General features: G+C 38.6%; 1 protein-coding gene across 1 annotated transcript in view; it reads left to right on the forward strand.

The window, feature by feature from the left end:
* The window catches only part of ptprb (protein tyrosine phosphatase receptor type b), a 32,514-nt gene that overhangs the window by 18,968 nt on the left and 1,733 nt on the right, over positions 1–11,813 (forward strand). The window contains exons 24-39 of the mRNA XM_051419773.1: positions 656–934; positions 2,653–2,802; positions 3,169–3,308; positions 3,580–3,716; positions 3,821–3,927; positions 4,055–4,160; positions 5,046–5,126; positions 6,206–6,223; positions 6,342–6,423; positions 7,014–7,104; positions 9,327–9,403; positions 9,536–9,670; positions 10,506–10,628; positions 10,721–10,884; positions 10,979–11,114; positions 11,668–11,788. Of these exons, the coding sequence (XP_051275733.1) occupies positions 656–934; positions 2,653–2,802; positions 3,169–3,308; positions 3,580–3,716; positions 3,821–3,927; positions 4,055–4,160; positions 5,046–5,126; positions 6,206–6,223; positions 6,342–6,423; positions 7,014–7,104; positions 9,327–9,403; positions 9,536–9,670; positions 10,506–10,628; positions 10,721–10,884; positions 10,979–11,114; positions 11,668–11,788 (1,947 nt within the window). The remainder of the gene's footprint in view (positions 1–655; positions 935–2,652; positions 2,803–3,168; positions 3,309–3,579; positions 3,717–3,820; positions 3,928–4,054; positions 4,161–5,045; positions 5,127–6,205; positions 6,224–6,341; positions 6,424–7,013; positions 7,105–9,326; positions 9,404–9,535; positions 9,671–10,505; positions 10,629–10,720; positions 10,885–10,978; positions 11,115–11,667; positions 11,789–11,813) is intronic.

Here is an 11,813-nt window from a genome sequence, read left to right on the forward strand (position 1 = left end):
AACTTAAATATAAAGTAAAATGTCTAATAGAACAATGGAGAAATGTCAGGGACCAGAAGACAGCTTTTTACTGTCTGTATGATTGTTAAATAGATAATACATAATACAGACAGATAAATGTATAAAAATAATGAATACGTATAATCTTCTCAAAATTCATCCAAATCTCTGGTTTTACACAAACTTCCTGCAGTTACTGAGTTCACGGTTTGAATATAATATGAAATATCCATAAAATATGTTGCTGAGTCAGTTTAATAAAAGATAGAAAATGTCCCTGAAGGAAACAGTTACACACTGGACCTTTAAGAGATTAGAGGATAATGTGTCCTGAGGTCTGGTTTTATGGTGTTTCTCCTCTTTCTGTCCTCTCTCACATTCATCACCTTTTATCGTCTCATCAGGACAAACAAACAAACCGTTTAGTAGTTTGTATAAATAATTTGTTTCCTGTGAAAATACAAATAAATACAAACTGTGACTCAGCAAAAAAAACCCCAAAAAACGGGTTCAATGTCAGAGGAGCAGAAAGAGAATATTATTGGACTAATGCTCCTCTTCTATCTTCTCCTCACCTCTCCTTTTGTTACCTCCTTTCTCCTTTCCTTCTCCCCTCGTTTCCTCCCTCTTTGTCTCCTCCCCTCTCCTCCTCCAGGTCCCTCTCCACTGAAGTCCATCCACTGCTTCCCTGTCTCGTCCTCCTCCCTCTCCTGCTCCTGGTCGCACCCTCAATCCGACTTTGACTCCTACGAGGTCGAGTGTCGTCGCCACGACGACGGGGAGCTGACCTCGGCGCTGCGGCTAGCCGGGGGCGTCACCGCGGTAACGCTGGACCACCTGGAGGCGTACAGGAAGTACTCTGTGATGGTCAGAGTGTCGTCAGCCGGACAGACGAGTCCACCGACGACACACACAACCGTCACCATGATAGACCGTGAGCACGCAAACACACACACACACACACACACACACACACACACACACACACACACTCTCTCCCCTCTGGTGCTGTAGTTGAGTCTGGTGTTTAAATAAAACTGTTTAAATAGGACTCCTCACCTGGGAGACACACAGAGAATTCATAAATTCATCATTAAGTTTCTTCTTAACGGGTAACTTCTGTATTTCCCATGTTTCTGTGTCAGTGTGACTAATGGAGACACCGGGTTTGTATCTGGTTCAGTGTGGAGAAACAAACTACAGGGATTCACTCTCAGATTTGGTTTTTTTTCAAAACAGCAGATGTGATCCGACAAACTGGGATACGGATTTAGTAATCCAATCAAATGTTGTTTTGGTTTTATTTCAAATCTCTAGGTGGATCTACAGACCGAGGTTATAATAATTCACTAAAAATAAAGTACAAATTCAGACTTTTTAGTGAGCTGAAATAAAAAAACTGGACTTTAGAAACTAGCTGTGACAATATTGTGGGCTTACAAACTAAACTAAAATAATAATTTGGTTAAATTCTCTTAAATCTTGCCACTGACAAATATCTCCCATATTAAAAAAAGACTAAAACTAATAAAAACTAAACATTTTTAAACAACAATGCAGATAAGTGCAAACTTTTTCACATGATGTGTTAATGAAATGTTGTTTTGTGTTACTTTGACTATCCAAAGACTGCAAATCTAGATTCTGTAATACTGATCTTGTGTTATCTGGATCAGATTGATCATATTCTTTAAAAAACCTACAAGATCAGTTTTATAATAATAAGAAAAGGAAATACTTGTAGCACGGTCAAAGACTATCGATCCAAATCTATATTACATATATACATATATTAGCACCGTGCTGCACTGAACTGCTTTATCATCAGCACTCTAAAACAAAGTATTAACAACTAGAACCTGCCATAAACATTAACTACTGTATAAACTTCAGTAATATCAGAACAACAGAAAGCTTTCTGACTTACAGTGTGTTTACATTATAAAGAGGAACTTTCTGTAGTGTGTATGAAGGTGAACAGCAGTCTGAACTAACACACACACTTTCTGTGTCTCTCAATCTTGACGTGTCCCCTGCTGCTTATTTCAAAAAGTCACTGTGACCCAGAACTCGGTCTGAAAACTTCTTTACAACCTTTTTCTTTCTTTGTTCCACTGAGCTCACGTCCGTCTGTCCTCAGCGCTCTCACTCGCTCTCTCTCTCTCTGCCGGTGTTGCATTATAAATCATCCTGACACAACTGGACTGGGAGACAGAAACAGAAAAAGACAGAACAAAAAATCCTAAAGAAGTTTTTTTTTTTTTTATTAGCGGCAGTTCACCTAAAAACAGCCGAGAGAGCAAAGGAAGAAAAAGAGGAATAAACAGAGAGAGAGTGGAGACTTTCATCTTATTTATTGTCATTATTTTAAAAACTGTGAAAATTCACATGTACAAATTATGATAATGAATAAACAATTATCTCATAATTCAAAATAAAGTCAGAATTATGAGATTTCTTTATAAATCTTGACATGTCAAAATTAATTTACTGTTTTTGTTGATGTGACCAACTGTCTATAATAAATAAATATATAAAGTTATGATAATAAAATAAAGTTTAGGAGTCAGAAAGAAAATAAATATATAAAAAACAACAAATAAAATAAACTTTATGCTGTTTTATTTAAGTCGTGTGTCTGTTTCCTTTCAGGCCCTCCGGTCCCGCCCATCAGCGTACGTGTCAGTGAGAAGTCGTCGAAGGTCACGTCGTCCTCCATCTTATTCCGCTTCAACTGCTCCTGGTTCAGCGACGCCAACGGAGCCGTCAGATACTTCACCGTCGCCGTGGCCGAGTCTGATGGTACGAACACACACACACACACACAGAGGTTATTTACTGTACATCATTACTGACATTCATGGCCCACTGAGAGGCTACCTGTACCTTCTGAGACTGAATTACAACAATTTCTCCTGAGAGCAGGAAGTTGTTTTTACCTTTTTAACCCTTTAGTCTCACTAACAAAGAGCGAGTAATCATCAGTAATGAGCTGAGGAAGTAGGATGTAAGTTAAGGTCTCACAAACCTCCAAAAACATTTTTTTACCCGTCTAAATAATAAAAAGGTAGCCCAAAGGAAGAAACGCTGGCAGCCTTCGTGATGTTTGTCGTAGCTCAGAGCTGAAACACCCTCAGATCCTCTGACTGTTCGTATTCCTTCTGACAGCCAATGAGATCCTGCAGCCGGAGCAGCGCCACCCGCTGCCCTCCTACCGCGACTACATCAGCAACTCCTCCGTCAGAGTGTATCAGACCGCCTACTTCCCCAGCCGCTGCCCGCAGGACGCCGACTCCTCCGCCGGACAGGTAACGACAGATACTGACCTCTTAATGACGATTCATTTGTGTACCTTCACACATTTCTATACAAATTAAATTACATTTAAATGTGCTATAAGATGCTATTAAGTAAGTTGTAGGTTAAGATGGGTATAATCTGACATTTGTCAACAAACATCTTTTTCAAAATAAAGTATGTAATGCAAGATATTAATTCATATTCACAAACAAACAATAGACAAAAAAAAGACAATAAAAATCAAAGAAAGACTTTCAGACTCGATCAATAATTGATCAGGTGGTGGAGGTGAACCTCGGGGCCGGAGGGGACCGGCTGGGCGGGGGCTGTGATCGTTACCATGACGACGACCTCTACCTGAGCGACAGCTACGGCGGCTTCTGTGACGGGCCGCTGAAAGCCAAAACCTCCTACAGGTACGAGACACACACACACACACACACAGACACACACACACACACACACACCCTACTGGAGTCAAAATATGATTGATCAATTGATTGATTGTGTGTGTGTTCAGGCTGAGTGTGCGAGCGTTCACCAGACTGTTTGATGAAAACCAAAGAGAGTTTCCTCAGCCACTCTTCACCGACACTTACCTGTCCTCACCGCTCAGGACGCACGCAGGTGAGTGACACACACACACACACACACACACACACACACACACACACACACACACCTCTCTCTCTATGTAGACCTCTACCAGAATGCATTGCAACGGCTGCTCACATACAGTGTTGTTGTGTGTCAGAGCCTTTAGGGGGCGTGGTGGAGGGTCTGAGTGCCGGGATGTTCCTGATCGGTATGATGGTGGCCGTCGTCTCCCTGCTGGTCTACAGACAGAGGCTACGCAAAGTGTGAGTACACAGAAACACAGATTGACACGATTTAACCCCTAATCTTAATCTAATTCTCTTAATCTGAACTCCTTTAGGGTTCCCACTCAGCACGTGCTTACAAACGGTCATAAAATGCAAATTAATGAGTTAATTTGGCAACAGCCCAGAACTGTACGTACAGTTAACATCACTGTGCATGTATTTATCACACAGAGTGATGTTATAGAACGAACATTTGCCACAGAAATAAAATGACTATCCTGAAAACAATTTCACTTCACTCCATTTTCTTTCAACCCAAATATAATATTTGATAATATTTATATAAGTTTTTTTGTGTAAGTTTAAATTAAATTACATTTAAGTGTGCTATTGATGCTATTAAATAAGTTGCAGGTTAAGATGGATGTAACCTGACATTTGTCAACAAACATCAAATAATTTATAAAAATAAAAAATGTAATTAAAGATGTAATTAATGTTCATTGATTAAAGTAATGAACATTTGAACTCATTTACATAAAACTGATTCTTATTGACTTTTCTTCTTTGTTTCTGTATCTCAAAGAAAGACTTTAAGACTCGATTAAGGTTTAACCCAGGTTTAAGTGATCTGAGTCAGAAGCTAAAATCCAAACATTTCCAGGACATTTGAATTGGCGCTATACAAATAAAATTGAATTTGGTCGTTTTAATCAATTTCTTGAAACCAGATCTCACAGGAACAGTTTGGGAAATTTAATTTTCCAAGGATAGAACCGCAACTAACCAATATTCTATTTATTGATTCATATTTTGGTCTTAAAATCTTCAGTTGTTTGGTGAAGATATTTTCTAATATGTGTGTGTATGTGTGTGTGTGTGTGTGTGTGTGTGTGTGTGTGTGTGTGTGTGTGTGTGCAGGGCTGTGCAGGAGAACCCGGTGGTGAGGATGAGTATGTGGAAGGAGGTTCCAGCTTCAGGATTATATATGGGTGTCAGGAGGTAAGAGTGTGTTCGTGTGTGTGTGTGTGTGTGTGTGTGTGTGTGTGTGTTTTAATTATTCTTCCTCAGTATGTGAGAGAGAGATTAGTTTCCAATACCTCCTACGTCCAATATGTGAGTGTGTGAAGTTTCCAATAAAGTGCTCCCTCATCCCTCACCCACCACAGTCCACAGCATCTGTTCATTACTCCCTCTGTGTGTGTGTGTGTGTGTGTGTGTGTGTGTGTGTGTGTGTGTGTTCAGCTCATTAAGTGTCAGTTTGACAAACAGTGGAAATAAAGCTTCATAAGACTCTGAAACAGCTGATAGTTATTGTTGTTCTGAGACTGCACAGTCAGAAAATCTGCTTCTAAACTACCAATTATAAGTTTTATTATTTAGATTTAAAACACAATGAATAGAAATAAAGTTAAATATAAAGGTTTGCACAAATAAAATGTGACGATATATTATCTTGTAAACACAAATATTGATATCTTAAAATCTGCTTCGAAATGTAACTAATACGTTTTATTTAATTTTCTAAAACAAATAGAACAAAGATACAGATTTAACAGATTTCACAAATAAAACTTGTGTATATCTGCTGATGATCTGTTTTATAAACTCATTGATATTGTATCAACGTAAATTTGAATAACTATACTTTTTATAATTACACTTTGAAATTATTTAAAAATTAAATGTAAAAATCCACTCTTTTATTTTTGAAAATAATAATAAAAAATAATTACAAGGTTTATATCATTTCAGAAACAATTATTAAAGAACTTGAAAAAAGAAAACATTTAATGAGTGTTGTAAAAACGAGTTCATTAAATATCTGAGGTTATTATCAGCTTTTTTAACTATTTATTTATTTATTTATATGAACCTTAATTATATCTCACATATTGATTATAATTAATGGCTGCTAATATAAGCAGGTCAAGAGATTTTGTATCTTAATGAGTCTTCCTGGTAAAATAAAATAAAAACAAATATCCAGTACAAGTTGCATTATAATTTCATTTAAAATAGTTTTTACTTCCTGTATTATAACTACTGAATATAAACTGTTCTTTTCCTTCCTGTTGCAGCAATCGTCGGGTGACCAGGTGAGAATCTCTTACGTTAAATTGATTTATAGTTAGATTGGATAGTTTCTCCACATTGCTGCTAATTCCTGTAAATGTTTGAAAAGTGCTTTCATATATAATATCTGTGTGTCTGCAGTCCCATCAAAGCCTGCCACTTTGAGTCCCATCTGAACAAACTGCAGGCCGACTCCAACTACCTGCTGTCTGAGGAGTTTGAGGTAAGAGTTTAATGATTATATATACAGTGTTTACTGCCACTAGATGTCGCACTAGAGCACCAGAATCTCAAACTAAAACAATGTGAGTACGGTCTACCAGACTCCAGAGACAAAACCAGTCATTTTACCTTCAGATCATCGTAAATAAAAACATGTCAGACTGGATAAAAACAAAATAAGACTCATTAAACTGTCTTTGTTAGTCTTTGCAACCACTGGTTTGGATTAAATAAATCCTTAATTCACAGATTTAGAAAATAGCTGCAAAATGCAATGACCATGTAAAACAAGTTAATCCTTGTCAGTGTCTGACAGTATTATGGAAAGGATCCCTACAGAGATAGACCTTTAGTTTAACCACAAACAGCCGTAATATCACTATCACTCTCCACCAGACTCCAGAGACACAAACACTCATTTTACCTTCAGATCATCGTAACTTCATTCAAAGTGAACAGAAACAGAATCAAACTCATTAAAAGCGTCTCTGTTAGTGTTTCCAACAATCACCAACTCTGGTTTGGTGGAAATAAATCCTTAATTTACACAATTAAAACAGACTGTTAATGAATCATCTTGTTTCCACGCAGGATCTGAAGGATGTGGGCCGCAACCAGACGATGGACGTCGCCCGTCTGCCAGAGAACCGAGGAAAGAACCGCTACAACAACATCCTGCCATGTAAGTACTGCTGCATGAGTGTGTGTGTGTGTGTGTGTGTGTGTGTGTGTGTGTGTGTGAGAGTAAATTAAATGTAATTCTCTCTGCTGCAGCAAATTAAAACAAAAACCATTAACGTAAAGTAAATTGTATTTATATCGAACTCGATGTAAAAGGAGCTTTCAAACACATTTATAATGTAAAACAAAGTTATCGAGTGCATGGTGAGAACAAAATAAACCAATCAATGTGAAAATCATTACAATGATGACATCGTTAAGAGCTTTAATTAACAAGACAGCACCTGTTCCCATGGCGACGGTGATGTACCAGCCTGTGGGTCGAGGCTGGAGTTAATAAAAACATTAATAACATGCAGATGATGGATCATGCTGCAGCAGAGTTTAAAGAACATGTAGTTACACTGAATATCTTTGTCCTCCTCACTGAGTCTGTTCTCTCCACATTTTCTCTTCTTTTAAAATGGCGGTGTGATTGATAATCTGCCAGTTAGTTGCCCAGGGTTACGTTGTTAAAATGTCTTGTTGTGGTCGATCAACAGTCCAAACCCCCAAGATATAAGAGCAGTTTACTTTATGTTTTGTTTAGGTGCGTGTGTCCACATAACTTTATTTTTCTGGAGGTTTTTAAAGTGTAACTGCAGCCTTCAGTTCTGCTATCTTAAAAAACTGCATCAGAGACAGTGACTTTAGGGGGCGTGGCCTCAACACCGACCACAACAGTATAGCAGGAACGGCGAGCTGGTTGCAGAGCTAACAGAGCTAACAGAGCTAACGAGCCACGAGCAGCTGATGTCAGACTCTCGGTGTCTGTGCTGGAGCTTTTACAGTCACTAGAAGCACATTCATGTTTGTGAAAGTTTCTGTGAGCGTCTAAAGTCAGAACCACTGCGCCACAATATAAACACACTGAGCAAAGGGTTTGAGACAGCTAGCATAACCTCCTGTGAATGATGTGAGAACTCCATCTTAGTTTTTATGACTAAATATTCTAAATGTCTTTCTTCTCTATTTCCCCAAAACAATATCCAAACAAATAACATGAATATATTCTCTTTATTTCCTTCATTAGTTTAATATTTCCATGATCTTTACTGAAGTTATTAATATAAATGTGTGTATGTTTGCAGCTGATATCGTTATATTTAGAGTTGTGTATGTTTCAGTATCATTTAAATAAAGTAATTAAGTGTCACTCATGTGTAACTGCAGCCAATTTTCTATACGAACAGAGAAATATGATTTGTGGCTCGAGGTGATCCATTAACAACAGCAGCTGCACATACACACACACACACACACACACACTCATAGTAAAATGAATCATGGTTGTTTCTCTCTCTTCAGTCTGTGTGAGTCACAGCGTTTAATATTTTAACAAATAGTCTCACTTACAATAATAAAAGCTGTTAAATGTGATGAAAGTCGGTGTCATTCAGACTGAAGTAAGCAGTGTCGTTAGTTTTGTAGCAGTCGACGTGTTTCAGTCAGTAAACTGGAGGATTAAACTGTTTATTATCGCAAACTGAAGATCTTTGAAGATAACCAGGAATATTTCAGTGGACTGTCACAGTCAGTATTCATGGTGGATTATAACATGTAGAAATAATACATAAAATGCATTTTATTAGAGTTGTGAAGGTGTCAGTGAGGATTTTAAACAGACAGCAACTATGAGCCCGATAATCAATAAAACGGTTAAAAACAGAGAAAGAAACAAACAGTGCCATTGACCTTTTAATAGGAGTTTAAAGTAGAATGTAAATAGTTCAATAAAGCACCAAGAAACACAGGTTGGGGGGATTGTTGGGCCTAAAATACCTGATTTCACAGCAGCCATTTCTAGTTTTTTTACTATTAAATTGTGGAACAATGTGGAAATTTAAAACAATAGTTGCAAATATTACTTCTGTTTTTTGTATAATTCATTAAAAATCAAACAAAATTAGTTCCAGTGAGATTTATATCAGACTGTGTCAATGGTTCGTACTGAAAACTACAATGATTGGTCAGATTGAACAACGAGTTCACAGGGATTGGTTGAATCTGAGGGTCTGATGAATCTGACATCTGCCCCACAGTCAGTGCACTTGTCGGGCTATTGTTTATTTATCTTACTTTAGACCCCAACCAAGCTCACATTGTAACCTGAACCCTAAAACCCCCCAAAAACCAGCAGCTACTGTATCTGACAGAGTGGATAACCAACGTCTCTTTTTCCAGATGATTCTACCAGAGTGAAGATGTCGTACCTGGAGGACGACCCCTGCTCCGACTACATCAACGCCAGCTATGTACCAGTGCGTACACACACACACACACACACACTACACACACACACATAATACACACTTACACACACACACACACACACACACACACACACGTAATACACACTTACACTAACACCTCTCTCCTATGTGCGTGTGCAGGGTAACAACTACCGCAGGGAGTACATCGCCACCCAGGGCCCGCTGCCCGGCACCAAGGATGATTTCTGGCGGATGGTGTGGGAGCACGGCGTCTACAACGTTGTCATGGTGACACAGTGTGTGGAGAAGGGACGGGTGAGTTACCGACGGTCATTTTGGGTCTTCTTGTTTTGTTAATTTGGTCCATTCAACACTTCAGTCAAGAGTAAATTCTATTCATGGCGCACTGAGGATGGATCCTGTTAGTTATAGTGACCGTTTCCACAGGCAAGAAGGTAATGAAGGAACAGAACATTTATTAAATTGTATGATAATAATAATAGTAATAAAACATAAAATGTTCAACTTTTATGTCACTTCTCATAAAATGAATTAATCGCCAACAATTTTGATAATGTTTGAGTTATTTAAGAAAAATGTCAGATTTCAGCTTCTCAAAAGTGAATATTTTCTGCTTTTGTTAAGTCCTCTGACAGTAAACTGAATTTCTTTGAGTTGTGGACAAAACAAGACATTTGAGGACGTCCCATTGGGAACGTTTTTCACAATTTTCTGACATTTTAAGGATTAAACAAGTTAATCAATGAAAATGAACGACAGGTTAATCGATAATGAAAATAATTGTTACGCTCACAAGAATTCACTGAATTGAGAAGAAACTGAATAACAGAACATATAAAACACATTCAGACTGCTACTAAAGATTCTTTTAATTAATTGTTTGTGATATCTAATTGTGTATTACATTTTCGTGAAAAATGGCCATAAAGAGTCCAAGGTAACGTCTTCATGCATCCTATTGTGTCCAAAACTCCAAAATATTCAGTTCACTAATATTTGAATCAGAGAAACCTGCATTTTTTTCCTTTATTGTAACTTTAACCTGAATAAACTCAATATATTTCACTATTTTGTATGTTACATTATCAGATTCTAACTAGTTTCATTATATATATAATGTGTGTTACAGGTGAAGTGTGATCAGTACTGGCCTGCAGACAGAGAGCCTCTGTACTACGGTGACCTGGTCATTCAGATGCTGTCAGAGTCCGTCCTGCCCGAGTGGACCATCAGAGAGTTCAAGATCACCTCGGTACTTTTACCTCCTTCTCTGCTCCCTGCTAGCTAATCAATAGTTTTAAAATCAATATATAATAATAATACGAAATCGATGAATCCTGACAGGAGAGCAGCCGCAGTTACCCTCGGGTGCTGCGTCACTTCCACTACACTGTGTGGCCCGATCATGGCGTCCCAGAGAGCACCCAGTCCCTGATCCAGTTCGTGAGGACGGTCCGGGACTACGTGGACCGATCACCCAGCACCGGAGCCACCGTCATACACTGCAGGTAGGCCCGAGCGCGTGGGACCGTTCATTCACTAATTTAATAATCATTTAAGACGCTTTTTTAGTAAATCTGTTCTGTTGACTGTGTTTGTTAGTGCTGGTGTTGGCCGCACAGGGACGTTCATGGCCTTGGATCGGGTTCTGCAGCAGCTGGACTCTAAAGGAACCATAGACCTGTACGGCTGTGTGTTCGACCTCCGCCTGCACCGCCAGCACATGGTCCAGACTGAGGTACAACAACAGAATAATGATAGCACAAACAGCTTGATAAGGCTACCGTGTAACATGTTAACAGTAAAGCAGATATGGAGCAACGAAGGGAAAACCAGGGATAAAACACCATAAAGTTACAGTATAACTACAACTTAAAGACCAGAAAGTTACAGTCTAACTACTACTTAAAGACCAGAAAGTTACAGTCTAACTACTGCTTAAAGACCAGAAAGTTACAGTCTAACTACTACTTAAAGACCAGAAAGTTACAGTCTAACTACTACTTAAAGACCAGAAAGTTACAGTCTAACTACTACTTAAAGACCAGAAAGTTACAGTCTAACTACTACTTAAAGACCAGAATTTATTGGTCAAATTCCAGGTTGAAACACCAGAGAATGTCTTACTAAACCAGGGCTTCAGTGCCAGCAAATATTGTTCCAAATGAGCCCCAAAACAACAGTGAAAACTGCACCGAGCTCAGCTGAAAGTGCCGTAAATATCAGACCAATAATAAGAATACATATCACAGTTCTATACATTTCACACTGACTTCCTGTGTGTGTTGCAGTGCCAGTATGCCTTCCTGCACCAGTGTGTACGGGACGTCCTGAGAGCCAGGAAACATCGCAGTGAACAGGAGAATCCTCTCTACCCCATCTATGAAAACTTCAACCCCGAGTACTGCCGCGGTGAGCCACCAAAACCTGAACGAGC

Source organism: Dicentrarchus labrax, unplaced genomic scaffold, assembly GCF_905237075.1.
Source record: "Dicentrarchus labrax unplaced genomic scaffold, dlabrax2021, whole genome shotgun sequence".
NCBI lineage: Eukaryota > Metazoa > Chordata > Actinopteri > Moronidae > Dicentrarchus > Dicentrarchus labrax.